Raw genomic sequence first — 19,719 nt, 5'->3', positions numbered from 1 at the left:
TTAACTTGAGAGCAGTAAGGAGTAGGAATAGCAGCATGTAAGCTTGTTGTGGACAGGGAATGTCTCATTGTTAGATTGTACTTTCCCAAGCGCTTAGTACAGTGCTTTGCACAGAGTAAGCGATCGGTAAATGGGATTGAATTTAGTGACCACTGCTTGATGCAGAGCACTATAATAGGCACTTGGGAAGTTCAGAATGTCGCCTTTTTTTGCCTCCCCTTAAGGAACTTACACTCCAGCTAGAGAGACAAACATAAAAATATTTACAGTCTGAGTGGTCAGATTAATAACTTGAACAGACAAAGGTACGTGAGGCTTAAGGAATCTCCAAGTTCAGAATTGCTAGAATTCGATGAAGAGGTGATATGGCTCAGGGGGCTGGGAAATCACTCAGGGAGGGATTGGAATGTGGGGAGAGTTAGGGTTCATCCCATGGAATTCCAAGCTGGGATCACAGACTAAAGGGAGAGAGTTGAGAGCAAGGTACAGCATACAACTGGAAGGTTGGCTGAGGGAGAAATGAAGACAGCAGTTTGGGGAATAGCATGTATAGTGTAAGATTTATCTTAACAGCTGGACCACTGTTAAATGAAAATTAATTGGTTTCCAATTTTTAAAAAAAAAATAAAAATAATATAACTACAGCATTGGTTAGGTGCTTACTGTGGGTCCCACGCAACTAAGCACTGGGTTAGATATAAAATAATCTGGTCAGATACAATCCCTGTCCCACATCAATCAGTCAATTGTATTTAAGGAGTGCTTACTGTATGCAGAGTACTGTACTAAGTCCTTGGGAGAGTACGGTAAAACAGAGTTGGTAGACATGTTCCCTGCCCACAAGAAGCTTATAGTCTACGAGGGCTCCCATGGGGCTCACAATCTAGAAGGGAGGGAGAACAGGTATTGAGAGGGGTGAGTTCATTCAATAGTGTTTATTGAGCGCTTACTAGGTGCAGAGCACTGTACTAAGCGCTTGGAATGTACAAATCGGTAACAGAGACAGTCCCTGCCCTTTGCGGGCTTACAGCCTAATGGGGGGAGACAGACAGACAAGAACAATAGCAATAAATAGAATCAAGTATAAATAGAATCAAGACTCAAGCCCTAAAAGAAATTTAATCTTTCATATCCAAGATGATGAGCAAACAAATACTCCGAATTACTAATGTCCTCAAGGCCTGGTGATTTTCTGACCTCCAGAAAATTGTCTCTCATAAACCTTGTTCTGCCTGAAAGACTAGGGTATTCATTTTGAACGAAGCATTATGGAATCCTGTCCATAATATAAAAGGAGCTGCATCTTTTATATTTCTCAAACTTCTGGGTTCTGAGGCACATGATTAGGATGAACGAAGTTGAGGTTACTTAATTGCTCTTGAAATCAACCCCATTTTTCCATGCGTTTAAATGCAGTTGTGCCCTCAGTACTGGCCGGAAAATGGAGTACACAGACACGGGCCTATCCAGGTGGAATTTGTCTCTGCGGATTTAGAAGAGGACATCATCAGCCGGATATTCCGAATTTACAATGCAGCCAGAGTAAGCACCTTTTCCAGCTTGGCCCGATTCAGTGATTTAACCACCGTGAAGGAAAAAGTTTTGTTTTTCTGGATAAGCCAAGAGTGACTTGAATGAAACCTGCAGTTAGGTCTTATCAGGACTGACGGTTAATCAAATTTTGTTCAAATAAATAAGCAAAATAGATTCATGAAAATCAAAGATAAAAGTTCCTAGCTCATTTCCCGTATCATTCTCAGCCTGACCAGATCATCAAGTTAAATCAACCTCGCTTACTCATCTTCTGCTGACCTACAATCAAAGCATAAGCATTTTTCTCACACAAACCCGGTTTGTTGAACTTTGCTTTTGCAGGTCTAACAAGTTGTTCCCTGTTCTTAATTGTCCATCTGGACATTTAGCATTTTAGACTTGACTGAGATTAGAAGTCGGAAATCTCTTGGACAGTGGACGCCATCTTATTTCTAAGTGGGGGCCGGCCTTACTAATAAGTCTGCTTTGATGAGAAGATAAAATAAAGTGAAATCATTCCATTTGAATTTGCCAAACAATCTCTCTCCCTTCCTCTTGATCCCCACTTCATTGCAGCCCCAAGATGGGTACCGGATGGTCCAGCAGTTCCAATTCCTGGGCTGGCCAATGTACAGAGACACACCTGTTTCCAAACGCTCTTTCCTGAAACTCATCCGCCAGGTGGAGAAGTGGCAGGAGGAGTACAACGGTGGTGAGGGAAGGACAGTTGTGCATTGCCTGTAAGTGCTGATGTCAAAGGTCAAAATGACCCCTCTCCCACTCCCACTCCGTTCCCCACCCCTAGCTTCTATTTCATTTTCATGTCCACTCTGTACTTGGCAGGGCGGGGTTTGTGTCGACCAACTCCTGGTGTATTTTCCCAAGGGCTTAATACAGTGCTGTGTATACAGTAAGCCCTTAATAAATCTCAGTGATTAATTGATTGATGGGTGGGGGGCTGCAGAAGGAGGTAATTGGACTTGAAATAAATAATTATGGCCCTGCAGTTTTAATTTCCTTGGTAAAATTAGTTGCAAATGCCAGCAAGCCTCAGCGATGAAAATAAGTCTTATCCAGTGAGTCCCAGAGCTAAGGAGTGTCAGAGAAGGCCCAGGGAATCCGTTTGGGACAGAGTATCCCACTCATTCAATCGAATTTATTGAGTGCTTATTGAGTGCAGAGCACTGTACTAAGTGCTTGGGAGAGTACAACATCATAAACAGACACATTCCCTGCCCTCAAGGTTCAGTGTTCAGTTTCCTTCTATTCTCCATCTGCACTCATTCCCTTAGAAAACTCATTCGCTCCCACAACTTCAACTGCCATCTCTCTGCGGATGATACCCAAATCTACATCATCTCCACTCATCTCTCTCCCTCTCTCCAGGGTCACATCTCCTCCTGTCTTCAAGACATCTCTACTTGGATGTCCTCTTGTCACCTCAAACTTAACATGTCCAAAACAGAGCTCCTTATCTTCCCACCCAAACCCAGTCCTCTCCTGGACTTTTCCATCACGGTAGACGTCACTACCATCTTTCCCGTCTCACAAGCCCGTAATCTTGGCGTTATCCTTGACTCCTCTCTCATTCAACCTACGTATTCCATCCGTCACCAAATCCTGTCAGTCTCACCTTCACCACATCGCTAAAATCCGCCCTTTCCTCTCCATCCAAACTGCTGCCAAGTTAATATAATCAGTTGCATCATCTGTAAAATGGGGATTGAGACTGTGAGCCCCACATTAGGCAGGGACTGCATTCAACTAGATTTGCTTGAGTCCACCCCAGTGCCTGGCACATAGTAAGAGCTTAACAAATACCATCATTATTATTATTATTATTACTGTGTGTGGAGCACTGCGCTAAGCCTTGGGAGAATACAACAGAGTTGGTACATGTGTTCTCTGCCCACAAGGAGCTTAATAATAATAATATGTTAAGTGCTTAGTATATGCCAAACACTGTTCTAAGTGCCGGAATATTCATTCAATAGTATTTATTGAGCGCTTACTATGTGCAGAGCACTGTACTAAGCGCTTGGGATGAACAAGTCGGCAACAGATAGAGACAGTCCCTGCCGTTTGACGGGCTTACAGTCTAATCGGGGGAGACGGACAGACAAGAACAAGGTAATGAGGTTGTCTCACATGGGGCTCACAGTTTTAATCCTCATTTTACAGATGAGGTAACTGAGGCACAGAGAAGTTAACTGACTTGCCCAAAGTCACACAGCTGACAAGTGGCAGAGCCGGGATTAGAACCCACTCACTACCTCTGATTCCCAAGCCGTCTTTCCGCTAAGACACGCTGCTTCTCGTACAGCTTACAGTCCAGATGGGGAGACTGACAGTAACAGAAAAAAAAAAAATTATGGATACATACATAAGTGCTGTGGAACTGAGGGAAGGGTGAATAAAGGGAGAAAAATTGGACTAGAAGAGAGTGGGAGTAGAGGGGATGAGGGCCAGATCCTGCCACAAGCCTGACAGCTTCCCCAGCTTCCTCCAACCCCAACCCTCCACACGTGACCTGCAGCCACGCAGCACTTATGTGCGTAGCCGTACGTATTTATATAATTTATATTAATGTCTCTCTCCCCCCTTTAGACTGTCAGCTCATTGTGGGCAGGGAATGTGCCTGTAATATACTCTCCTGAGCATTTAGTACAGTGCTCGGCACACAGCAAGCACTCAATAAATACCACTGATTTATTGCTGGAACCTAGAGGCCCCCGAAGGATGTCCACTCTGGTTTCAGAGGAAAAGCCTTGGATGGACGTTGACTGGGCCAAACTGTAAATTTCCAGTTCCTTAACTCTTCCCGGACCTCCCCGAATTTGGAAAATACTAGCTCCCCCGGTCTCCAGGAACAGAGGGCAGGTGAAGCTGGATTGCAGTGGTAGTGTAGTTTGCCCCTCTCCACCCTAGGGAGGACCAAGAGAGGCGGTCCGTGTCGGCCGTTGATGAGAATTGCCCCCACATCCCACTGGAACTGGGGCCCACGATCCACAAAAGAAGTCGTTTTGTCGTAACGCGCTTATCGTTATTTAGGACCGTAGGTGCTCTGGGATGAGGAAATGATCATGCCTCTCTAGCTGCTTGTTATAAAAATCAGTTGAAATTTGTACCTTCCGAAACTGAGGGGAAATAATGCATTTATGAGGAGTTATGAAACAAATGTCACTGGATTATTTCCCTTGAACTCTGAAGCAGAGAAGCATTTTATACCGTGTGGTGTAGCGCCACCTAACGGCCTTTCAGAGCAGGTGTCCGAAGAGGCCAACAGTAAAATGCTTTCAAATAAATTGTTTCTGAAAGTCTGGAAATCAGGTTCGCCATCAAAAGGACCAAAACCCATCAGCAGGTCAGCCCAGGAGCTGTGGCACCTATTTGCCCGGCCGCTACTTACCTCCCTCGTTTCTTCTTAGAAAGAGCCACTGTAGTCCTGCTGCTCTGTCATTTTTTTTACTGTAGGTGAGAGGCAGGGCAAAGAAGGACCTGAGGTTTCTGGGCACTGATTTCAGGGAAAGCCTGAGCCAAACCCTGTGGAAAATTCACCCCCTTGGTGCAGTTAGAGGTCATGGCCCGAGAGGCAGATTTGCTTGGGCCAGGAGGCCTAAATTACTCTCAGATCTCTACTACCGGCCTAATGATGTTCTGATGTTTCCTCAGAACATTGAGGCACCCCGTGATGGAGAAGATACCCTAGGGTAAGAGTAATCAAGCCTCTTTCTTCCTTTACTTGCAGAAATGGAGGCGGTCGCAGTGGGACGTTTTGTGCAATCAGCATTGTTTGTGAAATGCTCCGGCACCAGAGGGCAGTCGATGTTTTCCATGCTGTAAAAACGCTGAGGAACAGTAAGCCGAACATGGTGGACCTTCTGGTAGGAGCTTTCTAACTCTGCTGCTCAGCCGTTATGTTAGCGTGGGGCTCTGGCGATGGCTGGGGTTTGAACTCGGGGGGGAGGTAGCCACAGAGGAAGAGAGTCATTTTCTATAGGTAAAAGGTCATCACTTCCTTAGGAAGGAATTTTCTCTTTTACCATTTCTGCTCAAGGAGACTTCGTCCTCGCTCATTTGAAATTTTGAAATAGTTTAAAACTCGCAAGGGAACATCCTTATTAATCATCCTTTCTGGCAGAGCCAGGCACATGGATAGCAATCCTCACCCAGAAGAAATAAGCATGGCAAATGAAATGCCAGCTTTTCAAATTATATATTTTATAAATAGCTTAATTGCCTAATATTTATCAAAGATGTGAATTTTAGCTTGACATCCAGCATATTGCATTTAATTACGGTGGCCATATCTCATAGAAGGATTAAAGGAGTTCAGAAACAAAGGCTCTATGCAATTATTTTCTTAGAGTAAGTATTTCATGAAATCCCTTTTTATGTGGAGCAGTTGAAATGCCAACTACTGTGACTGCAGAAATGAAGCTCGGCTTAAAGGAGACACTGTAAAATTCGTTTTTTGAAGTTCCGTTTGAGGGAAGGATGAATTGTGGAACGGCAAGGCGAGGCCCGCGGTCCGGGAATACTTGGGGCGGGGTGGAAGGGGGGTGAGGAGGAATGAGTTGTCATTATTGGGCCCTTAGAACGTCAATCCTCTGGGTGTTCCCCACATCACAGAGGAGCAATGTGAAACCAGCCAGCTGGCTCGGCAGGTCCCGAACCGCAGAACAAGAGGAAGAGGAGTCGAGGAGTCTAGTTGAGCTTTATCAGAAGAGGAAACTTTAAAAGGAAGCCTGCTCTGAAGTGGTACCACTCCCATCTCAGAAGAGCGCTCTGAATTCAGTGCTACTGCCGAAACCTACAGCCGGGAGGCACTTGGTAAATGAGAGATGATGATGGGGTTAGGAAAGCCAACTCACTGAAGAGAGTCTAGTTAACCTGAGATACCCTCTGCTTAAGATCCCACATCTCTCCTTAGATACAGCCGAATAAGAGGGGAGCCTTGGAAAGACGCCTGGCCAACCTGACCCTAAACGGGGTATTGTTGCAAGAAAGTGGCCCTAGAAAGAAGCGTAGCTCTGATGTGTCTGGGACAGCTTGCTGCCAGACTCAGCTTCCAAGAGGGCCTTGGCTGAGCTGGTCTCTCTGGAGTTTGCCGCAGGGGCTCACAATAGGGCCAGCTTCCGTTGGCTGGCACGCAGTCCATTGCGGCAGTCTTGGAAGGGGATGGATCCGTAGCCCCCACCAGTGCTGGCTTGGGGCAGGTGAAGATGTACCAGCTCCTAGTTTCTTTTGGCTCCACCTGACTGATTTGGAGGCAGATGTGCGGGTTCAAATCCTTGACTGCCAGTGGCCAGAGATGAACTCTACCCAAGTAGCATTGATCAGTCAGTCTATCAATCATATTTATTGAGTACTTACTGTGTGCAGAACACTGAACTAAACACTTGGGAGAATACAATATAACAGAGGTGGAACTTGTGGCAGTCCTGAATTACAGAGGTTAGGGTTAAAAACCCAGCTTTACCTTGGATAGTCTATTTGAAGAAAAATAGTATTGTGTTGTCTTTTATCTACTCCAGCACTTAGTATGATAAGTGCTTTACAAATACTATTATCGTAATTATCCTTAGTATTATTACTAGCGGGAGAGCTCAGTGGGACATCAGGGCTATCCTCCTCATCTGTGACCTCTTTTGGAGATTTTTGGATGCTTTTGAAGAGTCCTCTAAGGGTTTTTTTAATGGTATTAAATATTTTCGTACCAGGTACTAATACTAAGCACAGAGGTAGATGCAATATATTCAGGTGGGACGTAGTCCCTGTCCTAAATGGGGCTTAATCCCCATTTTACAGGTGAGGTAGCTGAGGCACAGAGAAGTGAAGTGACTTGCCCAAAGTCACACAGCAGACAAATGGCAGAGGCAGAATTAGAACCCAAGTCCTCTGACTCCTTCCACTGGCCACACTGCTTCTCTTATGAAGACTTATGAAGTCTGTTTCTTTTCTGCTCCTGTCTTCAATTACCACCCAAAGAAATCACAAGCCTAAGAGAGGTCGCTGGAGTTGGGTCAGAGAACAGAACGTGGTCCTCTGAGAGCCACGAGAGGCCAGAGAAGCCCCCAGCATCCCCGGGTTTGTATCGTGAGCACAAATGTCACCTCTGTGGCAGGCCGGACCAATAGCGAGGATCCAGGGATCCAGTAGCTCCTTCTTAGAGATCACCATTTCCTGGCTGAAGCAGAGCCAGCCGGGTGATGCTTATTTACGGATGCAAAGGCTTGTTAGGCTGGGTCTCTGGCAGACTACCAGGGAGTATGAATCGCCAAATGATGTATTCAGCAAATAGAGCATCTGAGATGAAAAGAAGTTCCGCTGGCTTCAGGAAGAACTACAGTAAAGGCCTCATAGGACCGGTTCCGGGACCCTGGGGAATCTGCAAATGGCAGAACAGAATGGGTGCCCGAGCCCAGTAGGTGGGGAGGGGATTTAGGAACAGAGTTAGGGCATTCTTTCAATCAGTCGTATTTATTGAATGCTTACTTTGTGCAGGGCACTGTACTAAGCACTTGGGGAATACAGTGCAACAGTATAATAGACACCTTCCCCGCCCACAACGAGCAAACGGTCTTGGGGGGAGACAGACATTAATATAAATAATTAAATTACGGGTATATATATAAGTGCTGCAGGGCTGGGATGGGGGTTGAATAAAGAGAGCAAGTCAGGGCGATGCAAAAGGGTGTGGGAGAAGAGGAGAGGAGGGCTTAGTCAGGGAAGGCCTCTTGGAGGAGATGTGCCTTCGATAAGGATTTGAAAGAGGGGAGAAACGTCTGTTGGACTGTGAGCCCGTTGTTGGGCAGGGATTGTCTCTATCTGTTGCCACATTGAACATTCCAAGTGCTTAGTACAGCGCTCTACACACAGTGAGTGCTCAGTAAATACGATTGAATGAATGAAGAGGGAGGATGTCCTGTTTTACAGACAGAGACAATAATGTAATCGAAAATGCTTTCCCAGAGGATCTGAGTTAGCTTCTGGAACAACCCAGGCCCATTCCACTTGTAAAGAGTGAAATCCCACAGGAACATGCAAAAGTAGTGTGTGTCAAGCTGTGTCAAGCTCCCAAGCTGTGTGTGTCTTTTAATGGTATTTGTGAAGTGCTTATTATGTGCTAGGCAGTGTGCAGAGAAGCAACATGTTGTAATCGATAGAGCATAGGCCTGGAAGTCAGAAGGTCATGGGTTCTAATCCTGGATCTGTATTGTCTGCAGTGTGACCTTGGGCAAGTCACTTCACTTCCTCTGTGCCTCAGTTACCTCACCTGTAAAATGGGAATTAAGACTGTGAGTCCCCTGTGGGACAGGGACTGTATCCAACCCAATTTACTTGTGTCCACCCCAGTGCTTAGTACGGTGCCTGACACATAGTAAGTGCTTAACAAATACCACAATGATTATTACTGTTATTGCTAAGCAGTTGGGATAGATACAAGTTATTCAGGTTGGACATAGTCCATGTCCCATGCGGGGCTCACAGTCTTAATCCCCATTTTTACAAATGAGGCCCAGAGAAGTGAAGTGACTTGCTCAGTGGTAGAACCCAGTAGACAAGTGGTGGAGCTGGGATTAGAACCCAGATCCTTCTGACTTCCAGGCCCATGATCTGGCCAATCAATCAATTGGTCGTATTTATTGAGCACTTATTTTGTGCAGAGCACTGTATTAAGCACTTGGGAGCGTACGGTTTGACAGTATGAGACACATTCCCTGCCCACAATGAGTTTGCAACCTAGAGGGGGAGACAGACATTAATATCAATAAATCAGTTACAGATATATGCATAAGTGCCATCCACTAGGCCATGCAGCTTCTCTTTTTGTCTATTAATTCTCAGCACCTAGTACAGAATGTCACAAATCGGGCACTTAATGCCTCCTCCCAAATCACCTTCCTCAGCTTCCTCTCATCAAGTGACTCAGTCCGCATTCTGGGTTCCAGCAGACAGTAAGGTCTCTGGGAGAATGCAACTTCCCACATTCGTTTCCCCAGACAGGGGGAGATGAAGATTTGACAATAACGACCCCCTGCCTGCCCACAGGAGGGGAACAGCAGAAAAACCCGAATCATCAGCCAGCTGGCCCGCATGGCTTCTTCCCACCAGAGCGCTTGCACAGTCAGAACCTGAAGTTCTGGGGGAAAGAGAGCACGTAAAAATGGGAAGAGAGACAAGGATGGCAGTGGAGCTCAGTAAGCATTTGTCAGAAGCATCATTTTCCCAAAATGGAATGTAACACACATTTGGCTTCATTTCTGTGATGATGCCTGTGGCAGCTTCAGTTTGGGGTAGATGCTTTTTCTTTTTGTAATTAAGGAAAACAACCTTCTGTGGAGTACCCTTGAAGGAAGACAGTCTATGCCATGTTTGCATTTTAGATTGCAAATTGCAGTGCATGATCATGCCCACGCTCGCTCGCTCTCTCTCTTTCTCTCTCTCTAACACACACATTCAAACACACACACGCATATACACAGTCACCTTCCCACTCTTGACAAAAATACACACACACATACGAGCACACCCCTTAATACCACTCCCTCCAAAACTTCAGCCCTGCCACACTGTTCAAGTTTCCATTTTATGGAATGACTCTATCATTCAATCAATCGATCCTATTTATTGAGCATTTATTATGGGCAGAGTACTGTACTAAGTGCTTGGGAGAGTACACTATAACTGAGTTGGTAGACATTTCCCTGCCCACAAGTAACTAACGGTCTAGGGGCGGATACAGATGTTAATATAAATAAAGAAATTATGGATATGTATATGTCTACTGTGGTGCTTAGAGAGGAATGAATGTAGAGTGCAAATCCAAGTTCAAAAGTGACACAGAATTAAGTGGGAGAAGAGGAAAGGAACGCTTAGTCGGAGAAGGCTATTTAGAGGAGATGTGTTTGTTTTTAATAAGGCTTTGAAGGTGGGGAAAGAGATTGTAGGATATGAAGAAGGAGGCTAGTAGCAGGATGTGAGTGAGAGGTTAGCGGTGAGATAGATGAGCTTGAGATACTGTAATATACAAAGTACTTGGGAGAGCCAAATATAACAGAGATGGTAGAAACATTCCTTGCCCACAGTGAGCTTCCAGTCTAGAGGGGGAGACAGTCATTAATATAAAGAAATAAATTACGGAGATGAACATAAATGCCGTGGGTCTACCTCCAAAGGAAAGTGGGAGGATCAGTGAGGCTGATTCTCCCAGGTACAAGGGGAGGGAAAGCATTCCTGGCTTCTAGAGGGGAGTGGGGCAGGGGGATTGCTTCCGCCCACCATGGACAGGCCCTGTCACACCCACCATATATCCTAGCCTGAAACACTGGAGCAGAGGGTGGGACCCAAAAAGCGGAGGGGCCCTCTTGTCTGGGTGGGGATTTTCCCCAAGGACCTACTATTTGGCAGCATGGCCTAGTGGCAAGTGGTTTGGGAGTCAGAGGACGTGGGTTCTAATCCCAGCTCCGCCACTTTTCTGCGGTGTGACTTTGGGCAAGTCATTTTATTTATCTGTGCCTCGGTTACCTCATTTGCAAAATGGGGTTTAAGTCTGTGAGCCATATGGGATAGGGATTGTATTCAACCTGATTACCTTGTATCTATCCCAGTGCTTAAAACAGTGCTTGGCACATAGTAAGTGCTTAACAAATGCCATTATCATTATTATTATTATTATTAATAATAACTGTACTTGCTGGAGGAGCATGCCCATCCATATTTCTTTAAGCTCAACAGTACCTACTTTACAAACAATTCCAACTGAGGGTAGTTACAAAACCAGACCAATATAAAAATATTTTTCACACGTCTCTCCACTCTTCAAAAACCTCCAGTAGCTACCCATCCATCTCTGCCCCAAGCAGAAACTCCTGACCACTGGCTGTAAGGCACTCAATAAGCTCTCTCCTTATTACTTGTCTTTGCTTTTTTCCCACTGTACTCTTTGCTCCTCAAGTCAACCAACTCACTGTGCCTGGTTCTCATCTCTCACTGCCCAACTCTTGCTCACACCCTCCCCCTTCACACCCAGAAGACCACTCTTCTCATGCCCTCCTTCACAGCCAACAGACTGTTCCTCTGCCCATCTTCCAAGGTCTTTTTGAAATCACAGCTCCTCCAGAAGGCTTCTCCTGTTTAATCACTCATCACCCTACCCAATTTCCCTGGCTATTGCCCCATCATCACCTAAGCAATAGGGTGCTCACCCCTTGACCCTAATAGCACTTACAATATCTTCAAAGCTTCATCCTACCTGTAATTTGTGTTAGTGTGTGTCTCCCCAGCTAGATTAACTTCTCCTTGAGGGCAGGGACTGTGTTCATTGACTCTCTATTGCATTCTCATTCATTCAGTGGTATTTATTAAACGCTTACTGTGTGCAGAGCACTTTTCTAAGTGGTGGGAAAGTACAATACAACAATGAAGAGTGACACTCCCTGCCCACAAACAAGCTCACAGTCAAGGGGTGAGGGTATGGGGGAGGCAGACATCAATACAAATAAACAGACATCAATTCAAATAAATAAAATTACAAATACCTACATAAGGGCTGTGGGGCTGGGAGAGGGGGAAGAGCAAAGAGAGCAAGTCAGGGCAACACCCGAAGAGAGTGGGAGATGAGGAAAAGTGGGGCTTAGTCTGGCAAGGCCTCTTGGACAAGATGGGCCTTCAGTAAGGCTTTGAAGGTGGGGAGAGTAATTGGTGGATTTGAGGAGTTTGGGCATTCCAGGACAGAGGTAGGATGTGGGCCGGGGGTCGGTAGCAAGAAAGGCGAGATGGAAGCACAGTAAGAAGGTTAGCACCAGAGGAGCAATTAGAGATAGCTTATTGAGTGCCTTCGAGCCAATGGTCAGTAGTTTCTGCTTGGGGCAGAGATGAATGGGTAGCCACTGGAGGTTTTTGCCAAGTTGTACATTCCAAGCGCTTAGTACAGTGCTCTGCACAGAGTAAGCACTCAATACGATTGAATGAATGAATTAATGAGTGGGGAGATGTGCGAAAAATGATATTTTTATGTTAGCCTGGTTTTGTAACTACCCTCGGTTGGAATTGTTTGTAAAGTAGGTACTTTTGAGCTTAAAGAAGTATGGATGGGCATGCCCCTCCAGCGAGTGCAGTTATTAATAATATGCAGGCTGAGTTATAGATGGAGAGAAGCAAGGTGTGCTTAATACAGTGCTCTCTACAGAGTATGGACTCAATAAATAATCTTGATTGATATGGAGTGCCCCTTTGTAGCGCTTACACTCTAATCAAGCCTGCTCGTTTACCAGTGAGTGCACAGGTTATGTGACCAAACATATGGAGAGGAGCATTCATTCAATCGTATTTATTGAGCGCTTACTGTGTGCAGAGCACTGAACTAAACGCTTACTGTACTAAGCACTTACATCATCAGTTAGTATCTCTTGGGTCGTTTCAGCATATAGGAAATTGTTCTAGCTGGTAAGAGCACCCTTTTAAAGAGTAGACATGACCCCTACCTTCAGGGAGCAGAGAATCAATGATTGGTATTTATTGAGTGCTTTCTGTTGGCAGAGCACTGTACTAAGCACTTAGAAGAGTACAGTATAACAATATAACAGACACATTCTCTGCCCATAAGGAGCTTACAGTCTAGAGGGGGAGACAGACGTTAACATAAATACATAAATTACAGATTTGTACAAAAGTGTTGTGGGGCTGTCCACAAGGAGCTTACCCTCTAATAATACTACTAATAATTGTGGCATTTGTTAAGCCAAAACTGGGAAGTTTTATGTGGCTATCTAATAAGACAGCAATGCGATAGCCAGAAACAGGAACCGAATCTTTCCGGCGGATGAGAAGTTGTCAGAAGGTGCCAATGCTAAAGGAATAGTAGCTGAAATTAAAAATTGGGAAACTAAGTCAGTCAGGGAAATAATCATTCATTCAAGCGAATAATGATTTATGTCTAAGGAATGATAAAGAATGCTAATTTAATTTCATCTACTATAGGAAAGCTAATAAAAGTAAGTCACAGAGTTGTAAATATTTTTGTACTTACAGTGAAACATCATGAATCCAGGCTCAACTAATGTAGAACCTGTGATCATATGAAACTGTATTTATGCCCTGCTTTCTCCTATTTCTGAACTAGGGCCCAAGGCAGGCAGCCTTTGATTTAAGAGAGATATGTTTGATCAACAGTGAATGCAAGGCAGCTGGAAAGACCATATTTACTTACATAATTTACTATACTTTCTCAGGTGCTTAATACACTGCTCTGCACACAATAAGCTTAGTATGGTGCTCTGCACACAGTAAGCACTCAATAAATCGATTGAATAAATGAATAAGCTCTCCATAAATACTATTGTTTGGTACATATGGACCCTCCTTTTTTGCATGATATTATGTAACATTAAAAAGAGGGGTGATGTTATTATGGAGGTCATTTAAGAATTAAGTAGTAGCTATAAGAGGAGGAGGAGGAGAAAAAGAGAAGTAAAAAAGAGGGGAGAAGGATGAGAAAGGTTAGAAGGCAATAGTAGTAATAATAATAATAATTGTGATATTTGTTAAGCGCTTACTGTGTGCCAGGCACTGTACTAAGCGTTGGGGTTGATACAAGCAAATTGAGTTGGACTCAGTCCCTGTCCCACATGGGCCTCCCAGTCTCAATCCCCATTTTACAGATGAGGTAACTGAGGCCCAGAGAAGGGAAATGACACTTGCCCAAGGTCACACAGCAGACAGTAATAATAATGGTATTTGTTAAGTGCTTACTATGTGCCAAGTACTGTTCTAAGCGCTGTGGGAAATACAAGGTTATCAGGTTGTCCCAGGTGGGGTTCACAGTCTTAATCCCCATTTTACAGAGGAGGTAACTGAGTGACAGAGAAGTTAAGTGACTTGCGCAAAGTCACCCAGCTGACAAGTGGCAGAGTCAGGATTAGAACTCACAACCTCTGACTCCCAAGCCCGTGCTCTATCCAGTACGCCATCCTGCTTCTCTGCATTGAATTTATTCATTCATTCAGTTGTAGTCAAACGAGAAGGAGCGTGGCTTAGTAGAAGGAGCACGAGCGTGGAAGTCAGATTTCAAGTGTTCTAATCCTGGCTCTGCCACTTGTCAGCTGTGTGACTTTGGGCAAGTCACTTAACTTCCCTGTGCTTCAATTACCTCATCTGTAAATAATAATGTTGGTATTTGTTAAGCGCTTACTATGTGCAGAGCACTGTTCTAAGCACTGGGGTAGATACAGGGAAATCAGGTTGTCCCACGTGAGGCTCATAGTTAATCCCCATTTACAGATGAGGTAACTGAGGCACAGAGAAGTGAAGTGACTTGCCCACGGTCACACAGCTGACAAGTGACAGAGCCAGGATTTGAACCCATGACCTCTGACTCCCAAGCCCGGGCTCACACAGCTGACAAGTGACAGAGCCAGGATTTGAACCCATGACCTCTGACTCCCAAGCCCGGGCTCTTTCCACTGAGCCAATGTGAGCCCCACATGGGACAACCTGATTACCTTGTATCTACCCAGTGCTTAGAGCAGTGCTTGGCACATAGAAAGCACTTAACAAATGCCATCATTATTATTATTTATTGAGCATTTACTGTGTGCAGAGCATTGTACTAAGCTCTTGGGAGAGTACAGTGCAACAATAAACAGAGACATTCCTGTCCGCAATGAGCTTACAGTCTAGAGCGGGGAGACAGACATCAATACAACTTACTATGAGCAGAGCACTTCCCCAAATGCTGGGAGAGAATACACAAGTGAAAGTTCGACCTGGACCCTGTCCCTCGGGGCTGGGGGACCTCACAATCTAGGAGGCAATAGGTCCTCAAGGAACTAATTGCCCCCTGTTTTTATCTCATTCCTGCCCTTCTCTACCTCTTCTGGAGCACACTGAAAACTGCTTAAATTGTGTGGTACCAAAAATAATCTTTTATTTCCTACTCAACAGTTGGGAGGCTGAGGGCAGTTAAGCAGTAGAGGAAATTATGTGAGTAAATACAGTAAATTGGCAGCAACTGGGAAAAGGAGAGAGGCACAGAGTCTGTGTTGATTCAGATGTCCGAGACAGATTTAGGAGAACGAAGTAAAACAGACCAGTACAGACACTAGGCAATCTAAACTACACATACTTTCACACACACAAACACACACACACCAACATACTCAGTACTGTAGTAAAATTCATCCTTAAAAGAAAAATGCCATTAGAATTCAGAAATTCCCTCAATCCAAGCCAAACCGCTCCCTTGCAAATGCCTTTGCCTATCGGTGGGCTATACTTTAGAATGTAATCTTGATGGTAAAACTTGGCTCACTACCATGTGCAGAGCCCATAATTTGTCTGAAAGTAGCAAAGATATTTAAAATGCAAATTGCTAGATACTTTAATATTCTTGCTTTTTAAGGTTCAATTCCAACCCAGATTCTTGACAGAGATAAGGTTTATGATGCACAGACAAAATTATAAGACTACTCCAATTATAGATTTTGTGTCAGCTGTAATAGTTGTGCCTCAAGGATAAGATGCTTCAAGGATAAGACATATAGGATGGGTAAGCCAGTTTTCTGAGAGTTCATGTACCTCATCAAGAAGGTTTTTTGAAAAAAAAATTTTATAGGTGGAAACAAACAGGTGAGTGTTTATGAACTTTGGTCATAACCATTTCTTGACTCCTAAGCTTGGACCTCTTAGTTCATTAACTGTGTTTATCACACCCAGCTTCCAGAGAAGCTGTGTGTCCTATTGGAAAGACCACAGCCCTGGGAGTCAGCGGACCTGAGTTCTAATCCCAGCTCCACCACTGGCCTGCTGTATGAGCTTGGGCAAATCACTTAACTTTTCTGTTAAGTTTCCTCATCTGCAAAATGATTCTATTTATTGCCATTGTTCTTGTCTGTCTGTCTCCCCCAATTAGACTGTAAGCCTGTCAAAGGGCAGGGACTGTCTCTATCTGTTTCCGATTTGTACATTCCAAGTGCTTAGTACAGTGCTCTGCACATAGTAAGCGCTCACTAAATACTATTGAATGAATGAATGAATGAAAATGGGGATTCAGTACCTCTTCTCCCTCCTCCTTAGACTTTAAGCTCCAAGTGGGTTGGGGACTGAGTCCTTCTTTCTTCTTTACAGTACTTGTTAAGCACTTACTGTGTGCCGGGCATTGTACTAAGCACTGGGGTAGATAAAAGATAATCGGGTTGGATACGGTCCATCTCCCACGTAGGACTCACAGTCTTAGTTCCCATTTTACAGATGAGGTAATCGAGGTACAGAAAATTAAGTGACTTGCCCAAGGTCACACAGCAGACAGGTGGTAGAGTCAGAATCAGAACCCAGGTCCTCTGACTACGGCCCATGCTCTCTCCACTAGGCCACAGTGCTTCTCAGCGTCTCAGGTCTGTGTGACCTGAAATTCTCCTATATACCCCAGGGATTAGTACATTACTTGGCACATAGTAAGCACTTTATAAATGCCAGAATTCTTTTATTGTATTTGTTAAGCACTTACTATATGCCAGGCATTGTACTAAGCTGTTGAGTAGATAAAAGATAATCTGGTTGGACGCAGTTCTTGTCCCTCACAGGGATCCCCATCTTACTCCCCATTTTACAGGTGAGGTAACTGAAGCACAGTGAAGTTAAGAGACTTGCCCTAGGTCTCACAGCAGACAAGTGGTGGAGCCTAGATTAGAACCAAGTCCTTTTGACTCCCAGGCCCATGCTCTGTCCACTAGGCACGATGCTTATCTGCTTAAAATTATAATAATAATAATAACAATAACAATTACTGTTATTATTATAAAAATAGGGAGGCTTTCTCACTCAGCCCCAGCTGCTAATCAGCAAAAGACTCTATATTGCTGAATTGTACTTTCCAAGCACTTAGTGCAGTGTTCTGCACAGAGTAAAGGCTCAAAAAATATGATTGAATGATTGAATGAAGAATGAAAGGTAGAGTCAACCCTAGTCATGAGGCCCGGGGTGCAGGAGTCTCCCCACGCAACCATCCGAGATGTAAGTTTGTGGGAATACTCCTTACCCTGAATGATTCTCTCAGTGTCTCAAGTTACTCCAAGATATTGTGTAATTACAATTTGCTGAGCATTTAGTTGGTGCCATGCACTAAGCCCTTGGACCATACAAAACCAAAAGAGAATACACCATGCGCTTGTGGATAGCAATAACTGACCACTTAGAGATGATTTGGGGGCATCCCCAGGCTCCTAAGTATCTGAGAGAGTCAGTTCTCTGCTAGGGTACCCGACAAAGCCGAGTTGTCTTGGGAGAATTTGGTTCAAAATTGGTTCCCCCTTCATATCTGACAGATGATCACTCTCCCCCTCTCAAAGCCTTATTAAAACCATGTCTCTTCCAAGAGGCCTTTCCTGACTAAGCCCTCATTTTCCCTATTCCCATTCCTTTTCTTACTTGGACTTATACCCTTTATTCACCCCACCCTGAGTCCCACATCACGTATGCACATAGCCATAATTTATTTATTTACATTAACATCTATCTCCCCTCTAGACTCTGAGCTCCTTGTGTGCAGATAACCTGTCTACCACTTCTGTTATAGTGTACTTTGCTGAGCACTTAGTACAGTGGTCTGCACACAGAAAGTACTCAATAAAGATGATTGATTAATTGATTGATTGATTCACCAAACTCCATCCCGGGAGTTGGAGATTTAGGGAAATGATGAGGACCGTGATCCTTCCTCAAATGACAGTGATTCGTGGAGAGGTCCTAGTATTCCTCTTTCCTTTTACATGGATTGGCAAAATTGACACATCAAAAGGCCACTTGTCCCATGTAGTAATTTTAGAATGCAAATGCCAGAATGGAGTTGTGCAGCTATTTTCTCATCCTACCCTGGATCAGGTCAATAGATTGCATGACATGGATTACCTACATGTGGTTTGCGGCTTCTTCCTGGGCCCGACCGTTGTTGACTCTGAGCTTGACCTTCTTTTCCCACACTCCCTTCTCCATCTCCCTTGCACTTGGATTTGCACCCTTTATTCACCCCGTCCTGAGCCCCTCGACAATTATGTACATATCTGTAATTTATTTATACTAATGCCTGTCTCCCCCTCTGGGCTTTAAACTCCTTGTGGGAAACATGTCTACCAACTCTGTTATAATGTACTCTCCCAAGCGCCTAGTACAGTGCTCTGCACACAGGCAATGCTCACTAGGTGTGACTGATGGACTCATTCTTTCTTGCTCTCTTCTCAGGATCAGTACAAGTTCTGCTACGAGGTGGCTTTGGAATACTTGAATTCTGGCTGATTATGGAAGCAGCCCCTCCTCCCCCTTTGCCCGACCAAGCCAAGTTGTTTCATGATATTTATGTATATGGGATGAAGACTTCTCAATGTTATGCTTATTTTGCTTTGTATAATTGGCTCTTTTTAAGAGCCCAAGAACGTGTTTATAAAACTGCTCGCCCTGTCCGTTTTCCACTGTAATGCCGCTGCTTGTCCGAACCACAAACTTTGCAGTTGTTGGAAATTTTCCTCCTCATAGTCTACATGCTAGGCCAGCCTGATGTCTGGTGAATTTAAGAGCACAATTATATTCTTATGAAGGAATTTGTACTTCTGGGGTTATTTTTGGTTGCCAGTGATCCTTTGTTATTGTCACAGCGTAATGTATATTTTTGTTCTGTGGAGAATGCTGTCTGGCATTATGATAATATATAATTTTAGTTGATATTCGTATTCTAACATGCATAATAAAAGTGTATGTAGCTTATCGGAACTAACAGATAATCACCTTACCTTGTTGAATTGTTTCTATCGGATTTGTATTGTTTGAGGGAGAGAGGATGGGTAGGAAATTCTGTTTGAAAGTGCAGAACAAGACGATCAGATTAATATATCCAAAGCTTTTTCATTTGTTTATATTGTAAATATTTTTTGATTTCATCAAATTATTTATTCATTAAAAGAAATTTTGTCAAGTACACTGAGTGACAGTTGGTTTGATTAAGCCCTGGCACGGTAACACCGAATGACACTGGAAACATTTGTCTTCCGTGTGTGGATTCTCAGCTTACAAAACAAAGAATGACTCGTGGTCAGGTACCAGTGGATTTCCTGTGCACTGGAGCCCCAGCAGTCTCTGCCTCAGTTTCCTCATCTGTAAAATGAAGCTTAAATTCTACTCTCTGCTACTTAGACT

General features: G+C 44.2%; 1 protein-coding gene across 9 annotated transcripts in view; it reads left to right on the top strand.

The window, feature by feature from the left end:
• The window catches only part of PTPRM (protein tyrosine phosphatase receptor type M), an 838,914-nt gene extending 819,413 nt beyond the window's left edge, over window positions 1-19,501 (top strand). For all 9 annotated transcript variants that reach the window (XM_029065462.2, XM_029065460.2, XM_029065457.2 and 6 more), the window contains 4 exons: window positions 1,417-1,542; window positions 2,110-2,273; window positions 5,282-5,417; window positions 18,772-19,501. In XM_029065462.2, coding sequence (XP_028921295.1) covers window positions 1,417-1,542; window positions 2,110-2,273; window positions 5,282-5,417; window positions 18,772-18,825 — 480 coding nt within the window. In that variant the 3' untranslated portion in view covers window positions 18,826-19,501. The remainder of the gene's footprint in view (window positions 1-1,416; window positions 1,543-2,109; window positions 2,274-5,281; window positions 5,418-18,771) is intronic.
• Window positions 19,502-19,719: the final 218 nt, after the last annotated feature.

Source organism: Ornithorhynchus anatinus, chromosome 5 (assembly GCF_004115215.2).
Source record: "Ornithorhynchus anatinus isolate Pmale09 chromosome 5, mOrnAna1.pri.v4, whole genome shotgun sequence".
In the NCBI taxonomy this organism is placed as follows: Eukaryota; Metazoa; Chordata; class Mammalia; order Monotremata; family Ornithorhynchidae; genus Ornithorhynchus; species Ornithorhynchus anatinus.
This window is presented reverse-complemented; position numbering and strand designations above follow the sequence as displayed.